At 44.7% G+C, this 19,068-nt stretch overlaps 2 protein-coding genes across 3 annotated transcripts in view; both read left to right on the top strand.

Annotated features, from left to right (window-relative positions):
- The window catches only part of SEPT6 (septin 6), a 59,124-nt gene extending 50,956 nt beyond the window's left edge, over positions 1-8,168 (top strand). Inside the window, exon 10 of one of the 2 annotated variants that reach the window (XM_004685752.2) lies at positions 7,133-8,168. In XM_004685752.2, coding sequence (XP_004685809.1) covers positions 7,133-7,142 — 10 coding nt within the window. In that variant the 3' untranslated portion in view covers positions 7,143-8,168. The other variant, XM_012727164.1, reaches the window with a different exon arrangement.
- Positions 8,169-13,545: 5,377 nt separating this feature from the next.
- Positions 13,546-19,068, top strand: part of NKRF (NFKB repressing factor) — a 13,534-nt gene continuing 8,011 nt past the window's right edge. The window contains exon 1 of the mRNA XM_004685747.2: positions 13,546-14,203. Coding sequence (XP_004685804.2) covers positions 13,938-14,203 — 266 coding nt within the window. The 5' untranslated portion in view covers positions 13,546-13,937. The remainder of the gene's footprint in view (positions 14,204-19,068) is intronic.

The raw sequence follows: 19,068 nt of genomic DNA, 5'->3' as shown, positions 1-19,068 counted from the left end.
CTGGTTTCCTCAAATTAACTGACCCCCTTCCATCCCAGGCAGGAGACACCTTTTTATTTGGGGTTGGGGAATACTCCCTTTTCAAATTCAGAGGTGGGGAAAAACCTTTGCTGGCATCTCACACCTCATGGTAGTAGTGAGGCCCTCTCAAAATAGACTTTCTCTTGCATACTGCCAGGTGTCTAACCAGTCCTGGACATGAACAGTCGGCAGACTGCTGAAAACCCCAGTGTGAGATCTGGGCCCTGCCCCACTGTGCTGGAGGCTTTGAGGATGGTGATGCTGAGAATAGCATTTCTTCTTGAGAGATGGTGGTTGGATCTAGTAGAATCACATATTTGGGATTTCCTGTGGCTACCCTTAAAGAGGTTAAGAATAAGTCCCAGTGTTTCGGGGTCCCTATCAGCCCACCCTCCCCTCCTGACCCCTTTCCTCACTCCTAATCTCCGTTGACCGCTGATTTTCATTGTTTATGTCAGCTCATAATATTTGATTTCTCCTCAAGCTCACTCCATCTTCATCAGCTCTTACTGTTTTACAGTTAACTCTGCTGTTTGCTGCATGCTGCATGAGACCCAGGGTTCTGGTAAGCTTTATTAACTCTCAGTAGAATGACAGTGGCTTCTAGAACACATCTCCCCAAATTCTGCCCCTCCTCACCCCCAACATACACATCTCATCTTAAATGAAGCGGCTTCATTGTCCCAGCTTGCAACTTAAATATTAAGAAAGAATCTGGTGTGGTTTCAAGTGTACATGTGATTGTTTGCCTGCCTGATTAAAAGGGGGAGTGTTTTCATATTTTTCCTGCTAGAATACGTGGGTGACAGAGAGGGATCCTGTGATCGGTATTTGAGGTTTCTATTTTGAACATTTCTTTTGAAAGAGCCTTAATCCTTACTTTTAAGATTAAGTAAACTCTTGTGATGAGGAGGGAAACAATTGAGTTCACAGATCTTTTCCTGCAATTTCAGTCCCACTGACCTTCGGATGTGGGACTGTTTCAAGGCAATGGAAACTTGCTTCTCTGTTTCCCTCTGGTGGCTGTTTCTTAGCTGAGGGACTTACATTTTCAAATTTCCTTTGACTGTGTAATCCTTCCAACCATCATAGAAATGGAAGAAAATGAAGTATTCTCAGATATTCTAGAAAATTCTTCCCTTTTTATTTGGCTTCATGAACACCTCTGATAAAGGAGGTAAGCAAGTTATCTTTGGAAAGATGGACTCCTCAAGGGTAGGCATTGTATCTACAGAAGTGGCTAAAGCAGTTCTTGGCATCACATAGCTTACAGGTGGATGAAAACAGTGATTAAGAACCTTTTCTCTATTCTGCTATACTCAGGGGGTGAGTGGAAAGGGAACATAAGTACGTTCAAGTTGACATAATTAGGCGTTGTGCTAGTTTTTTAAACTTGGTCATGGAAACTTTCAAACAGGAACAAATGAGAGAAAAGAGGACCATGCGCCCCTCCCCCACACATACCCATGACCCAGCCCCCAAAGCCCACCAGCATAGGGCCAGTCGTGCTTCATCTGTTACCCCAAACTTGCTGGATAATTGCAAAGCAAGACCATATAATTTCATCTGTAAATACTCTAGCATGTCTCTAAGAAATAATGCCTTTTTAAAAACCCCATAACCACAGCACCACCATTATCGCACCTACAAAATTAACAATTTGCTGACATAAAACATTTAGTCAGTGCTCAGCGTGCCCTGTTTGTCCCATAAATGTCTTTTCCATTTGGTTGTTTGGATCAGGGAATGTAAAATACTGAGAAGACTTCTCCCCACTCACCAATGTAGTTTATGATTTAAATGGAGAGCCTGGTTTAAATGGAGTCCCTCACTGACTACTGCAGCGAGGGCACCAGGCACTCTGAGCAGCTGGCAAAACAGCCTACTTTCAAGCAAACCCCGAAGAGGAAGTCCACAGAGGCTTCTGGAACATAAGGCCTACGAAATTGGGCCAAAGAAAACAACCCTAAAAAGAACAATGAAGTGATTTATTGTCTGGCTTGAAGGCAAGCCCTGTTCGTTGACTTGAATTAAACAGCTGATTTTCATTGAGGAAGACTCTGAATTCCTACAGTGTCAGTCCAGTCCAGCCCAGTGAAGTGGCTGACACCTGGAGAGCTCATCCGTATTTTCTGTCACCCCGTTTTCAATAAGAGCGGGAGAACTGGATCCTCCTAAGTCAGATTTCCATGAATTTTGGGTTTCATTGCTTGCGGTTTGACACAATTTGGTTCAGGTTTCCCCGAGTAAATCTTTGGTAGTGGTCATTACTAAAATGAATTCTGACAAAACTATAATTAAAGCCATACTTTACAAGTGAGAGGCAGTTGGCAGACAGCAGGAACAGCCAACCCCAGCCCCAAGCGTGTTGGCCTTTCCTGGCAGGCTTCCCGCCAGGAGACTGGAACAGCAGTTCTAAACCAAATAGGGGAGGGAGAAAAGGCTTGGCTACCCAAGATTTGAAAGCAGCAAAGACAGCCTGTTCCTTTCCAGAATCCCCCCTCAGTAACTAGAGTGTCAGTGGAGTAAGGCTCCCCTTCTTCACTGATTTTGGTATTTCTTGAGGCACTCCAAGAGAAACCCCTCTGTGTGGTAGTATTGCATCGCAGGTAGTATTATCTGTCAGTGGTTACTGGCCCTTGACCCTTTGGGCAAATAAACAGTTTCTCTAGTACCTGAAAGTACACTGTCTGTATTTGGTAGGTTATTTCTTTTGGTCTGGGATCACTGTTACCATTCATTTATATTAGTAATAATAATAATATGTTAATAAATAGAAACGTTCCCAGAACCTCTAAAATAATCTACCGACAAATGCCAAATATCCTACTTTTGGAAAGTAGGAGAAACCTCTACACCTGTCCCACGAGGCTCAGAAGATGGGCCTCCTGCAGTGTTTACATTTCTTGCCACCGAGGAAGAAGATGAGAAGTGCACATTTGTATGACATTTTTGCTACTTTCCAAAGTGTTTTTCCCTATACTACCTCATTTTCACCTTCCCGAAGTCCTGTGAGGAAGAGAAAAAAGGCATACTCTCCTTCCCTTTGCCAGATGTGTAAATAGAGGGGAGGAGAATCCACGGATCCCACAGTGTGCTAGTGCTGGAACCGGAACAAGAACACAAAACTAGCAGTTGTTGTTATAAATTGCCTTTCACGTGATTGTGTGTATGTGTGTGGGGGTTTATATCCAGCTGAGGCCATGACTGTACAGACATACTCACATATGTGTATGTTTTAACCATGCCTTCCAGATATCTAAAAATTCGATTTACTTAATGGCATAAATGTAGTTTTTGGCTAATAGCTAAGGGTTAGAGCCACAGATACAGTGCTCTTAGGGACATTTGGGGCTGGGAGGAGCAGTAAACAGCCAGAAGTCACAGGTTCTAGCAGGGCTGAGGCTCTGTTTGGGAACATGGGCCAGCTTGCTTCTGTGACTCGTAGTCACCTCTTACGTCAAAGTAGGCCCCATGACACTTGTGCGTTTATATTACAGGGACAGGGTTTAAATGACAGAGAGGTCAAAGTGTTAGGGGAACAAGAAACAAAAATAGGCTGCCATAGTTCAAGGTCTGAAGGTAACTGATCTGGGCCGGAGTGAGGAACTCAGCACTCCTCCGCAGATACTTCACCAACAGGTCTTGCCCTCAGGGACCAGTTAGCTGAGGGGGGCCACCCGGAAGACTACCTGAGGGGAAACCTCTGACCCACTCCCCACCCCCTGCCGGGGACAAGGCCATGTGGGGGGACTGAGGTCCTGGCACTCAGCTCTGGGCTGAGCCCACTGGAGATAGTATTCCTGCATGAGGTGTGTATGGGAGGTGTTAGACAGGGCCTGATAAAAAGTGTTTTCACCGCAGATGAGAATTATTTTGCTAACTACTGCCACTCTTGCTGCCATTCAGAGGCCTGTGTGGTGTATGGTGTGTGAGAGAGAGTGGTCCCCGGAGCCAATGCAATGAGACCTTCAGACCATCTAACATAGCTGCATTCTAATTTACCCATTAGTCATCATGACTTAAGCCATTTTCTTCTAACCTTTTTATTTATTTATTTATTTGTATATTAATCCTTCCATTCATTAACCCGACTTTTCTTTTCATTTTCAGTTTGGGTTTCCTGTAGACACCCTTTTCCTGAGCAACAGAGCTGGGATTCCCTCTTAACACTTTGGGGTGGGGGTCACATGACCTTTGCCCTTCCCGCTCTTCCTGCCAAGGCTTAGAGAATCCTGACAGTCTCGGGACAGTGTTTGGCCTCTGGTCAAGAAGCCAGCAGTCCTGTGGCTTGGAGATGCATGCTACATCCAGTCCCCCTCCTTGAACCCCCAGCCACACCCCTAACTTTGCCAGACCTTAAGAAGTTCAGCCTCCCATCTGCTACTCTTCACCACCAGCTAACTCTGACTCCTATTTGCTTTCCTGAGGCCTTTGCATCCACAAAGGCTTCCCCCTTAGTCTCCTGCACCTCAGGAGTCCCAGTCCTTTCTCAGAAGGCCCCAAAGGCAGTTCCTTTGATGCCTCTTTTCCTTCTAACCTCAGCCTAATCCTTTGATTCACTCAAAGTTACTACCCTCAAAAACTTAAAATCCAGAACCAGTTTATTGACACCATTCCTTCCCAGAAAACACAACCACTGAAGGAAAGAGGATAAATGTCTCCTCTCTCTAATTCTGGGTACCCCACAGATGCAGAAAGGAGAATAAACCTGATTACCAGCCTAGTGTCTTGCATGACAGATTTGTGGAATTCTTCTGAGGTGCCTCAGCATCTCCTCTATAATTTCCTTTCGAGGCTCACACCAACCCCACACTGTAAACTGTCAGTTTGAATAGTTAAAAGTCAGTGTTTTCAGTTTGGTTCTGATATGTCTTCGAGTCTATTGACTTGGTCTGTTGGTGATGATTTTTAATGTGTGGTTTGCACATGTCTCCCAGTAAGAGGAGGGGAGAGTCATCAGCTGTAGTGGTGAAAAGAGGGTTGTGCCTTGGAAGGTTCTTAACTTTATCTCCTGTCTAACGATTTGATATTTAAAAAAAAAAAATATGCCAGCCCCAATTTTTATCACAGCACCCATGGATAGGGGTTTGGGCAACTTCCTTTGAAGTAGAGCGCCCTCTGTTGTCAGGGCCACGAGGCGCAGTGGTCTTTGGTGTTTGGCCGGTGACAGTGAGAACTGGAGGTGTCCTGGAAATGATATGTGGCTAACATGCCGTTTCTCTGCCCTTCCTTTGCAGTAATCCATGGCTGTGTACTGAATAGTATTCCCCGCTACAGCTGGACTGGACTCCATTTAGCCTTTTAAGCCAAGGTTCCTCTTTTAACTGACAGCTTTCCTTTGGGGTCCCAGGCAGTCAGATGCCCCTCCCCCCTGCCCCATGATGAACTTCCACTTCAAGCCCTATTTCTTTTTGAGTTCCACCTCCCAACCCCATGGGCACTGAGCATGACCAACTTCTTCCCCTTCCCCCCCCCCTTTTTTTTTTTACTTTTTGATGTTGCTTTTGTTTTTATCAGCTTTTAAAACACACAGTCAAACAAGGCAATGCCAGTGTTTCAGGCCTTTGGGGGATTTCTCACTCCAAAAATAGATACTAGGAAGCCAAAAGCAGACAAGATGAAAAGTGAACATAGGCATGCACCCTTTCTTGTTGGCACAGCAAGACTGCAGTCGGGAGAGGTATTTCTTGGTGAGTCACTAATGGGTTAATGGCCAGAGGCAAGTATGAAGATGAACCCTAGCCTTCGATTTAAAAAAATAAAAAAAAGTATGGATACTCAGAGAGATGCTGTCAGGGCTGCCACGTCTTCTTGGGAAAGACATTGGCAGATTTGCTATTCTCCTAGCTGCTTCCAAGGAACCCCAAACTTGTACCACCAACTGGTCTTTACCCTCCCAGGTAGTTATTTGCAGTACCAACTAGGAGACTCCCCACCATTGGCCTTTGTTTACACATTAACTTGAAATGTTCTGAAAACTTCCAAGGTATTAGTACCACCCAGTCTCTGACAGACTTTCAGACACGAGGCAGAAATTTGGTATGAAGGGAGACATTTTGGTCCTTGAACAGGTAGGACCTTTTTTTTTTTTTCCTAAGAGGAAATTGAGGCCCAAAGAAATGAAGAGTCTTGCAGGAGGGTCTCAAGGCTGTTTCTTGTCAGAAGCCAGGCTGAATTCAGTGTCTCCAGCCTGCCCATCCATTTCATAACTGGAGTCGAGCTGTGCCACTATGTTCCTGAAGACAAGATTTTTGATGTTGAGAGAAACTAAATTGTTCGTAGTAGAGGCTCTTTGAAGTTTTTATTTCCCTATTAAAAAATTTACCCAATGATGGGAGGGTAGAGACAGGCAAAGCAGAAAACTCCAGGCCAGCTCCTGAAGCAGGAGTCACCAGGACACACCTGTTCGCTGGTCAGCTTTCCTGGAAGTCTGGAAGGGCACCCGGGCCTGCATCTAACAGACTCTAGAGAGTCTGGTGAAGAATAATCTGTGAGTGACCCCCAAGTCCTTCAGATAGTCAACGAGGCTATTAAAAGAATGTAAATGCTTACTTTGTGGCTACCCTTTTTCACTGTAGACAGAACATTTTTTTTCCTTCTTCAGTGAAAAAGCTTTTGAGTTAGTACATTATTATTTTCTTCAGTAACCAAAGTACTCTTCTGGTAAAACGAAACCAGCCACTCGAAAAGGTCTGTGCTTTTATTTTCACAGACTGGAATGGAATGGCTTTCCTAAAATACACACATACGCACACACACACTTCATTTCTCTTAAGCCAAGAAGTCTGCTTTCCTTAGCTGCAGTGCACATCGTTTATGGGTTTTGTTTTTTGTTTTACTCATCTGGCGTTCACATGTGGCTGTTAATATGTGCTTGTTTTTCATTAAAAACAAGAAGCTTTAAACTGGTGTGTGGTGTTGTTAAAACCCTCAGCGGAATTCCCTGGTGGCGGTGATGGCACGCCAATGGCCTCATTTCTAACCTGTCTTCTTCCAGTGTCAACTGTGCTACCTCACGCTGCCCGCTTCCCTCACCCTCTCTGACTTCAAATGTCTTTTTTCTTTGGCTAATTTCATGTTTTCTTTCTCTTTCTCTCTCCCTCTCCAGCTTTTTTTAATCTTGTCTTCAGCAGCTGCACTAAGTCTAAAGGAGAAGACTGCCATTATAGAAGAGTTAGGGCTCCATGTTGTCTCAAACCAGAAACCAACCAGTTCCCTCTCCCCTCAAACTGAGTGCACACACACCACACCCACACCATACCACACCACACCACACCAACTAGTGCTCATGTGTCCCTGTGTCCAGGCAAGAAGCTCTCTCCTGACTTACATGGTATTTTAAATGGAAGTGTCTTGTCCTAACTTAACAAGGCAGGAGAGGAGCCGTCAGAGCTGGAGAATGGACCAAATGTAACCTCAGAGACCACTGCGGGACGACTCACCCAAGTGTAAGTGACTGGGGCAGGAAACCTCAGCTGTGGGTGTGGAAGTGCTGTTCATGGGTTTGGTTTGAGTTTTCGGTTTTTCTTTTTAAACAATTCTCCGGTTCAATGGCTGGATTGTCAACGGCCACTAGGGAACATTTCTGAATATGGAAGAGAAGTTCCAGCACCACTCGTATCTTCGTCCGCATTCACAGACCCTCTGCAGACTCCCAGCGAGGGGGAAAATGGATCCAATGTCTAACACTCAGGTGGAAAAGGGTGAGACAGGAGGGAGTTTACACTTAGTGAAAAGAAAATGATCCGTTCCACCTTGCGAGGCCAGTGGGGTTTTAAAAGAGGTCTCTGCTCCACCTGGGATCTGGAGGGTGAGCGTTGATGTTGATAAATAAACCTTGAATTCATTGGTTTAACTTGCATCAAAATGCCATGTGAGTGTGCTCATCCACGTAGGTTCCTACAGCCATCGCCATCCCACTGTCCAGCGTCTCTAGAGAGTCTCTCTGCATGTTTTCCACAATCTGCATTTGTTTTTCCTTTCTTCTCCTTTGTTCTTTTTGCTCAAAAGTGTGACCAGTCACTGCCCCCCCCACCCTGGGGCTTTCATTCGCCAGGAGAAACATCCCGAAACCAGCACTGTTTATTTAGCTTGATACCTTTCTAATGTCCATGTCAATTTTCAATAAAATTCAAAGAAATGCTCAATGACTGTGTGATCTGATCTTAAATCATTAGGTGGGGTGACCCCACCAGGGTTTGCCTTAGGAGGAGTGGGTGACTTGAGGGGTGCAGGGAGGCACCAGCAGGCCATGGCAATCCTCTTGGGTGGGCTGCTGCTCCCCCTTCCCCCATTCTGGGCCTGAAATTCCCAGGGAATGAGTCTTCCACTTCCCTTCATTGGCATGGATTTAACTGATCGAGTTGAGTTCATTATCTTCTAGGATAATAGAGGACGTGGACCCCACAGAACAAGATTGGTGAGTTTTAATTCCAGAAAGCAAAAGAACTCCTCACTGTGTGTCTGCTCTCATTTAATCCTGTAATGTGAAACATCCCAAAAATTCATGGAAATGGCTGTTCTTTTTGACTTGAACGCTTTCTACAGGTAGCAAGTAGTACTGTGTGTCCTGGGTCTACCAGGGAGAAAAGTCTCCTGTCCTGTTTCCCTGCCATCCTGGATCCCCGCCTTTCCCCTGCATTAAAGTGGGCACGAGAGAAAGTGGACAATTTTCATAATTCTGTTTGTGAGTGAGGCCACGTTTCCTTTCCTCAGCTTCATTTCCCAAATGACCAGATGCTGGAGACAGGACATGTTCCTCCTCCTCTCTGCACCCAGGCCTGGGGGCTTCTGGAACACCAGAGGAAAGGACATGGGCCTGTCTCCGGGAAGTTCGCACACTAGGGGGCAGTCGATGGAAACAACACTAGCCTCTGACTTCACTGAGTGGAGGGAGGCCCCCGACGTGCGGAAAAATACAGGCCCAGGAGCCAGACAGACTTAACTATCTGTGTGCGCTTTGGGGCATGTTGTATTAAAAAGCCTGCAAAAAGAGAACATTAGTAACTCCTTTCTGAGTAGTTGTGAAGGGTACATGATTGAAGAACTGGGTATCCCTTATTAAGGATGGACTTACTAGAAGCATCTTAGGTTTCTCTGATCAAGTGTTACTTGATCTCGGCACCTTGCTATTTGAGACCAGATAATTCTTTGGGTGGGGTGGGGGGCGTGCTGTCCCATACATTGTTACATGATAAGCAGCATTCCCATCCACTAGATAAGGGACACAGCCTGACAGCTCTGCCCTGTGCATCCAGCTGTAATAAGCAAAAATGTAAACAGACATGGTCAAAATTGTTTCATGTTGAGAACAATTGCTCCAGGTCAGAGGTCAGCAAATTTTTCCTTAAAGTACCAGCTGGTAAATATTTTAGGTTTTGCAAGCCATGTGGTGTCTGCAGCCATTTCATTGTTACTATAGCATAAAAACGGTCATGGGTAATACTAAAAGAATGAGCGTGGCTATATACCGAGAAAACTATGGATGCTGAAATTTTTTTTTTTTAAATTATTTGTACATTCAGAACCGGGGTACAGGCAAGAGGCTCAGGGGCGGTGAGAGGCGTCACCAGAGACAGAGCGGGGAGCAGAATAGGCAGATCGGTGAAGTACACTGCTGAGGGGAGCAGCGGGCGGGTCAGGAGAGGTCTGCCACGCCATGTGGTCTCCTCCAAGGCAGGCGGGGATCGAACTCATGCGGAAGTGGCTTTAGCTTCTCAGTGCAGTGCTTTAACCCGCTGCGCCACCAGGGAGGGCCGGATGCTGAAATTTTAAATGCACACATGATTTTCATTTTGGCCTGTCCTGAATAATTCTTTTGATTTTTTTTAAAGATTTATTTATTTATTCATACAGAACTGGGGTACAAGCCAGAGATGCGGAGGGTGAGAGGATTCACCAGAGACAGAGTGGGGAGCAGAACAGGCAGATCAACGAAAGTACACTGCTGAGGGGAGCAGCGGGCGGGTCAGGAGAGGTCTGCCACACCATGTGGTCACCTCCGGGGCAGGTGGGAATCGAACTCATGCGGAAGTGGTTTCAGCTTCTTAGTGCAATGCTTTAACCCGCTGCGCCACCAGGGAGGGCCAATTCTTTTGATTTTTTTAATCATAAAAACATGAAAGTGATTCTTATTAAGAGTCATACAAGCATAGGTAGGGGCAGCAGATGTGGCTTGTGGGCCATAGTTTGCCGACTCCTCCACTAATGCAACATTCTGCTTAATGATGCATCCTCAAGACTCAGGCCTTAGAAGTGACTAGCTAGTCTGAAGAAATAAGTGAACACGAATGGCTATAATGTTTTTATGTAAGTTACAAGGCAAAATAGGTTCAATGAAAATTTGCCTACAGTCCTGCTAGATCATAGATGGGTAAGAAGGGTCCCACAGTGGTGACAACAGCCTGCCTCAGATTTTGCTGAGGAGGAGAGAATGTCCAGTGCTTCTAGGGAGAGAACTGAACCCTAAGAAGCAACCAGGGCTCCAGTTGTAAGCACCAAGGTTAAGTAGAATCCTCTCCTGTCTAAGATTTCCCCACTGAGGGAGATAAAGCCTTTTGCTGCAAGGACAACTTTCTTGAAGGGTCATTATTTTTAAATGTGGATGCTCCTTAGAAAATTTGCTCATTAGGCCAGTAGTACAGTACAGTATTGCTACGTGGACCTACTGTTCCTCTGTGTCCCTCCCAAGTCATACTCTCCTTAACCTGTGGCTCAAGCTTTAGAAAATCCTTGTTCTGGGTTCAAATGTCTATTAAGAATTATATGTATGTATGTCTATTAGGTATAGGGTTGTGGACAAACTCCTAATCTTGATTTTGGGCTCAATAACTCTAAATCAGATGAGAAGGGCTTGGCCAAGGGCCCTATGCTAGCGGGATAGTTTTTGCATGAAATCTAGTTTGACACTGTTCTTGAGGGACTTAAGGACTGTCCTCATCTTTACTCAACCCTGTTTCCTAGTACTTCCTAATACCCGCTCTTCATTCCAGAACATTCAGTCTCTGCATAGGTCTTTCTAAGCTCCACAAACTATTTGTTGATGTACTATATTTCTGGAACCATTTGAAAATAACTTATATGTATCATGACCCTTTATCACTAAATATTCCTGAGTGGCATAAGTGGGATTTCCTAAGGATATTTTGTTATATAAACATAGTTACCAACTTCAGTAATTTAGACATCATTACTGTTAAATATGCTTTATAGCATTTTTTAAAGATTTATTTATTTATGCATACAAGAACGGGGGTATAAGCCAGGCATAGGAGGTGGTGAAAGGATTCACCAAAGACAGAGTGGGGAGCAGAAAAGGTAGAGTAACTGAAATACACTGCTGAGGAGGGCAATGAGTGGGCCAGGAGAGGTCTGCCATGCCATGCAGGTCACTTCCCTGGCTGGGAATCGAACTCATCTTGCAGTGCTGCTGCAGATAGCTCCACAGTGCTGTGTCTTAACCCATCACACCACCATGGAGGGCCCTGCTTTATTGCATTTTTTTCCTTCCTCAAATTTAGGATTCGATATAGGATCATCATTGTGTCCTGTCTCTTTAGTCTCTAATTTGGAACTGCCTTTCTTTGTTTTTTAGGACTTTGATATTTTTGAGGTCTCATTGAAGAAATTGATTGTCCTCATTTGGGATCAATACATTGTCCAATTTCTCCACTATATAATTACGCCCCCCCTCCACTCTTTGCTACTAATAAACAATCCATGGGGAGAAAGTGTATGTTGATGCAAATATACTATTCATCAAAAATTTCCCCTTAGATTTAGTGTCTATTGATAATTCTTGCCTTGTGCTAATGTACAAAATGATGATTTCCTGACTTCTGTATTCCCCTCCTATTTCCCAACCAACACATGGTATTCTATTGTTAAAAAGCCCTCCTTTGGGCTCTCCCTGGTGGTGCAACTGGTTAAAGCACCACTTTATGAAGCTCTGTGAAGCCACTGAAGCTGGCATTTGATCCCCTGCCAGGGAGCTGACCCACATGGTGTGGCAGACCTCTCTAGACCCACCCACTGCTCCCCTCAGCAGTGTACTTGGTCAGTCGGCCTATTCTGCTCCCTACTCTGTGTCTGGTGAATCTTCTCACCCACCACACCTCTGGCCTGTTCCCCAGTTCTGTAAGCATAAATAAATAAATCTTAAAAAAAAAAAAGTCCTCCTTTCTCCTTCACTATGATTTTATCTATTTCATATTACTGTGGGTGTACAATTCCTATGTTTTCAATGCTCATTACAGTCCTTTAATAATTTGGGTGGTCAAATCACCAAGATTTGGCCAGCGAGAGCTCCTACCTATTGCATTTAATCTATTAGTAAACATCCACAAGAGGATACTGTAGTGTAGAATCAGGAGATCAAGAACTTTTGTGATATAATTTTTGGGATAGTTTATGCTGCAATGGACTTTAAACTTCACGTTTGTTATCCTTGTTTTTCTTCATCTTGTCGGATCTGAATCCTTTACCCTGGCTGTAGCCAGAAAATTCTTGATTTCCTCGATTGTTCCAGGCATGCTTACTGGATGCACAGGACTGCCCATGGCTGGCACAGCGACTGGCGAAAAACAAGGAGGATGGAAGAGAAGACTGAGTTTTATGTAGGACTTGGTCCCCACCTAGACTGTAACCCATTCTAGGACTCTGGAGAAAACCCAGCTGCTTTTTCCTTTGCCTTGAGCACACAGTAGGTGCTCTGTAAATTCCTACTGCCAGACATTAATTGACGAATAGCACAGGCTGGTAGAAGAATTGAGGGAACAGACTGGAGCAGATCCATGCATGGAGTGACAGGTTTGGCCACAGTAAGTAATTCAGCTGTTTGCTGCAGCACAACGTTTAACCATTATTTCTAGGTCCCCATTGTATTTTTTTAATATTTTGCATGTTTTAAATCGCTATCTGAAATACAGAACAACTTGCAATCAGGATTAGAACTGTTGTCAACATGGTATCTGTATTTGTCACCACTTGGAATGGTATATGGACGAGACAAGTAGCTGATTTGCGAAGTGGAGCTGTGGATGATTTAATTTTACAAGTATTTCATTTTTACTATGTGTTCACGATAAATTGCAAAGCTAAGGATGCACAACACGCAGAGCTTTGGAAGACACCCTCTGAGGAAAAGGCGTCTCCAAGAGCTGACGTTAGGAAAAAACGTAAAACACATTCCAAACCTAAGTCCCTCCCAAAGGACACGATCCCACCGTCGCCCAGTCCAGAAGTCCAGGAAAAGGTGGCAGGCCAGCCACTGCCAACCATCGTCGGAGGGCGTCTTCCAGGGACTTAATGGGAACGTGTTCCCGAACCTAAGAGAACCTTCCAAAATTCCCTTTCCGGAGTCCCCGCCCTTCGCTTGTCAACACATGCGTCAAAGGCCCGTAGCTATCAGAGGAGGGAAAAATGTGCGTCGCGCGAGATTCTGCGACGGGATTTTGAAGTTAGGGAACAGCCGCAGCGCAAGCGCACTGGCCTCACAACCTCGGGGCGGCACGCGGGTAGGTAGGCAGGAACCCAGAGGAGGGGGAGCACAGCGTGCTGGTGTCTTTTTCTCCCGCTTCCCGCACAGTGAGTGCGTCTGCGGGTCGCTGAAGGTGCGCAGCGCCGGGCCCGTGTCGGCTTCCCGGCGCGCGTGTGACTGCGGTGGGAGCCTTCCTGCTCCTCCACGAGTTGGAGTGCTGCAGGCGTGCTCCCCGGCATCCGGACGTGAGCTTGAGCTCGCCTTTTCCTTTTTTAAAGGTCGCCCCCCCACGCACACACTCCAGTCCCCCGATAATTGGTCTTCGCGCCTGGGTGCGCCCCTCCCCATCCAGCCCCTCCCACGGACCCTCCCGCTCGTTTGCTGGCGGTCGGTAGTCGGCTTCATCCCTGGGGGTCCCTGCTTGGGGGCGGAGAAGATGGCTGGCGGACGTCTGCTGTTGGGGGGCGACTTCCTGTCGCCGCCGCCGCTGCCCCCCCTCCCGCCGCCGCCGCTGCCGCCCCTCCCGCCGCCCCCGCCGGAGCCAGTGCTGGAGCAGTGGCGCTATAGCCACGAAAGTGACTGGCAGTGGGCTCTGCGGCGCAGCTTCATCTGTCGGCATCTACACAGCTACCCTGGGGCGGCTCTGGACCAGCTCCTGGCTCTCTCCGCCGCCTGGACCAACCACGTTTTCCTGGGCTGCAGGTGAGGAAGGAGTGAAGGATGAGTTAGGGACCCGGGCTAAGGGGATTAGGGACGATGTTTGGGATAGGGGTGGTGTTCGGGATAGGGACGCAGGCGGGATACGGATGAGGGCTTGGAGACTGGAGATTTGGAGGTGTTGGAGGACACCAGAGGGCACACTGTGGGCCTGGGGGGGTGGGTAGAGGTAGAGAGAGGTGGCAGGGGGTGACATAGCAGCTAGAAGGGTGTGGGGATCGCGGGAGTGACCCCTCAGGACCAGGGATGAAGAGAAAGCAGCGCCAGAAAAGGATTGTTGAGAGGTGGTCGAGGTGGTGGTGGTATTTGAGGGCGTGGGAAATGACGAATCGCGAAACCTGGAACCTGCGTAGGATCTTGCAAGATGCAGTATCTGCAGAGAATCTTCGACAGTCTGGGCTTCGAGGGTCGGGGGCGGTGGGGGGGGGTGTTGTGTGGGGTATGGAGTGGGGAAGGACAAATTACCCTGAGGTTCTAATACTAGTTTCTCCTTAGCCACAGTCTCCGTCTATCCCCATTAAATAAACAACAGTAGACCCCAGCTGGGTTTTGCCATCTTCTAAGGAGGGGTGGCGGTTTCTATGAAGTCTCAGCCGCAGGGTCCGCCTGGCTTGTAGATTTGCGCATAATGTGTCTGGAAGCAAACAAAGAAATGGGTATATCTACTGTAAAAACGGGTTGTCCCCCTTTCTCCTTAAATGTGATCTGGAGGATTAACATTTGGCCTTCTGATGAGGTTTTAGGAGTGTGTGTGTCAGTCTGTCTCTGTCCACCGCCCCCCCCCCCAATCCCGTTTCCTAGAACCTGGTGCGAGGTTCTGAACAGGCCTCTTTGAAAGCTGTTTGCATTCAATGAACACTGCAGTATGGTTCAACGCATTTTTAAAAAATTGACCACTTGGACCTCTATCCTGATCAGAACCCCAAAGTCATCACTATACTAATCATTCCTTTGATAGACCGGCAGGCTTCTTGTTTCTTTTACACTTCTGCCTCATTTTTTTTAATAAGTGGAAAGGATGAGAAATTCTGGAAAATGATCAGATCAAATGCAGCCAGTTCATTTCCAGAAATAACTGTAACATAATGAAAAACAGTATAGTCCACTCCTACCTTCATTGTTCAACATAGCATCCAGTGATACTTTGTTATGCTCTCTTCACAAAAATGTTTTTCTCTCTGATCTCTGCCTCTAGAGATACGGATTATTTCACTGGAGGAACTGGATACAATTGAGGAAGCCTTAGTAACAATCAAGTCAGATAAATCAAATTGATCTTCAATTAAAAATATTGCTTTTGCAGGTGATAAGGTATCTTTATTCTGTAATCATAATCTCCTTCATAGAAGACCATGGGGAATCTGAATCCTAATAAAAATAATCTTCCATGGGTGGGGGCAGACTGACCATCCTCTGTATTAATAAAAGGTCTTCCCACTAGAATGTATGTTCTTGGGGAAAGGATTTTGCTTTTTTGTTCACACCTTCATCCTCAGTGCCTAGCAAAGTGCCTTTTGCATAATAGCTGCTCAGTAAATATATGTGGTATGAAAGGATGAATAATACAGCTTTATAAATGTGCAAAACATTTATGTATCTCACTTAGGAATTAGGTGGTGTTTCATTTTTACAGCTAAATCAATGGAGGCCAAGAAGTTAAGGGACTTTTTCAAGGTCCCACAGTTGGGGCTAGGACTCATGTCTTCTGATGTGCTTTCCACTGAGACACAGCTGCTAATATTTGGGAAGGATGAACCAGGAGTGAAAGCAAGTAACTGATACAGCCACATCATGATTATATCTCAGGGTTTGATTCCAGGAACACCAGCCTTGCACATAACTAGGGCATTAAAAAACTCAAACCAGGCCATTGGTAGTTGGTATTGAAAAGTCAAGCATCCAGAACATTCTCTGTGTGTCTGTACTCAACCAGGCACCTATCTGCCTAGTATATATGCTATCTTGTCATATTACATTGTAGTTAAATCAGTCAGTGCAAGGATTGCCATAGTCTCAACTGACAAAACTGAAAAGTTGATTGCTTATGTACAGGAGAAAGAGAAGGAGCAGTAAAAGCTCTTGGAAGTAAGGGACCGAGCGCAGTTTCCACTTCAGGTGGGCTTTATGTTAGTTGTCATCTTCAGGTGGGTGAAATCTGTAATTCAGTACTTGCTGATGTCAGCAGAACATCTAGCCTGTTCTTTGATAGAATCTTTCTAGGGAGCTACAAAATATGTGAAACAGTCCATTCTAAACTAAAAATTTTAACTTGACGTTCAAAGTTCACCATTTGACTTTTGAAACTGACTTTTGAACAGTAGCAAGAAGGAAACTACTTTTTTCCTCACTTCCCTAGAATGCTAAAATGCCCTATTTTAGATAGGCTGAAATAACTCCCTAGGTCAAGGATATCTTTGAAAATTCCTGATCATGAGACCAAGGAGCTCAAGTGGGCAGTTGCAAGCTATGTTTCATTCCTTTTGGTAATGTGATTTTTCGTGAGCATATTTGAGTATCTTCTTGACTTTTTAGTAGTAGTTTACAAACTTAATCAAGAATCAAATCACATTAGACTTGTGAAAACACTGGGTTTCTGATTTGGTAGGTCTGACATAGGGAGGTCCCAGGATTTGCAAATTTCCAGATTCTAATAAGCTCCCAGGCAATGCTGATGATCATAAAAAGAAAAAAAAAAACTTTGTTTCTTCTGCAGACATTTGTACTGACAGAAAGTTAATACAGTCTTCTAATCAACTCCATGTGCAGCATTCAACTATTCGTATGAGTGCCTAGGGAACTGTAACTTTTACTTGAAATTGTTGATAATGTATAAAAATTCAACAAAACAATGTTTGGTATCTGGAACACTTAATTTTCCAATTATACTTCATTGTTAGGATTAGAAGCAGAATCCAGACTGATCTTTGATGAGATAGTAATAGGTAAACTATTTAAAAATGAATCCAGGTCTGCTACCTGCATTTTCTCTTCCCTATTGATTTTTGAGACTGGTTTTGGAAATAGAGAAAGGCGCTTTGCACATTGTTGGTAGAGTGCATCAGTCACCAGCTAATGAAGTAGTAGTGGGAGCATTTGAGAGATTGATCGGTATTTTGGTTGGGTGTTATAGACTTCATGTCGGCGGTCTTATGAATAGTTTTGAGAAAATAGTTTTGTACTTGGAAGTCTTAATCTTTGCTTCATTATTAAACCTCAGCTCTTTTTATTTATCTTTTTTAAACATTTAAAAATATATATTCATAGGACCAGGGCAGGGGGTGGGGAGAGCACAAGGGACTCAGCTCTTTTTATTTAGACCTAGTAGAGCAGTTTAATACATGTTTATTGAAAGCATTTACTACTGAACATTTATTAAATTTCAGTTGCCATTATGTATCATAAGTATAGTCTTATGTGTATTTATCTGTATTTAGGAGCCTAAGATTTGTGAAGTCATATTGGCTGTTAGAAATCATAATTTTATGTCCTGGGCATATGGGATAGTGGACTGGTGTCCCAACTTCTAAAACTTGGTACATAGTACACTACCTTTGAAAACCCCTAAACAGGTGTTTCAAATAGGTATAAAAGAGAGAAAGGTCCATCTGCACCCATGACAGCTTCCTAGTAAAGACATGACTGGCAGTCTATAAAAAGATTTATAACCTATGGGGACTGTTGAATTTTTTGGCAGGTGTAATAAATGTGGAATAGTAAGTAGGTATATTATCACTCAGGAAGAAACCTGAGGTGAATGTGAAAGGAGTGACCCCAAGTAGATCTGTGCACAGTGGGGCGCACACACCATTTACCTCTGCACACCATATTTGAATTCAGGGTAATTGAAGGTCTGGAGAATTTTGTCTGGAATTCAAGGTGAGTGGCTTGGGTGTAGTACCACTTTTGGTAGCAAAAGTGGCATTACCAGTTTATGACTCGTTGACCTTGTCTCGTTTTCACAATCTTCCCCCCTCCCTTTTTTTTAAAAGACTATTTATTTTTGCGTAGAAGAACTGGGCTGTAGGCCATAGGTACAGGGGGTGAGAGGATTCACCAGAGACAGAGTAGGGAGCATAACAGGTGGATCTGCTGAAATACACTGCTAAGGATAGCAGCAGGTGAAACAGGAGAAGTCCGCTCTATATGGGCTAGGTATCAAACTCAGGCCTCCCAGGATGGCAGTTGCGGTGGTAGCGCAGACACTTAACCTCTAGGCCATCAGAGAGCCCCGTAATCTTTTCTTTTGCTTTCATCTCATACCTTGAAAATTGGACTCCCAACTCTGAATGGAAGTGATAGAATGGTTGATGTTTTAGACTATGATGTTTTGATAAGAATAAAGGAAATAAAATTATTCTTGGCATTTAAATACTGGTGTTAGCTGGCAGCAATGATAGCAATAATTAGTGGAAAGTACAGGTTACAACTGAGCTAGCGTCTAGTAATTTGTAAGTAAAGGCCATCCTGTCTTGACCTCTCTGCTTTGCAAGGATAGACATCTGATGGGTGTGGAATCTTGTGGCAAAATGGATACAGTTACACTCCTTCAAGGTCAGAACCTATTCCTATAAAGGTGTGATGGTTAACTCATTTTCAGAGGTTCTTTGGTCATAGGGTGGGAAAGACTTCAAAAGGGGGGTGAGTATACCCCATAATAATGAAAACAACTTGAACCCAGTTTTTTCCTGCAGTAAAATACTCTTTCAAGCAGCCAATCTTCATAGGGGCCCTTTTTAAAAATTCTGCTTTTTTTTTTATTATTACAAAAGTTTATTTTTACATCATTTTGCACATTTTTTTTTCCATCTCGATTGTAATCCCCGCGGGTTTCCCATCACCAAATCACCTGT

The sequence above is a fragment of the Condylura cristata genome, unplaced genomic scaffold, assembly GCF_000260355.1.
Source record: "Condylura cristata isolate star-nosed mole 26May11 unplaced genomic scaffold, ConCri1.0 scaffold00019, whole genome shotgun sequence".
Lineage (NCBI taxonomy): Eukaryota > Metazoa > Chordata > Mammalia > Eulipotyphla > Talpidae > Condylura > Condylura cristata.
Note: the sequence above shows the minus strand (reverse complement) of the source record. Positions and strands in the feature narration are given on the sequence as shown.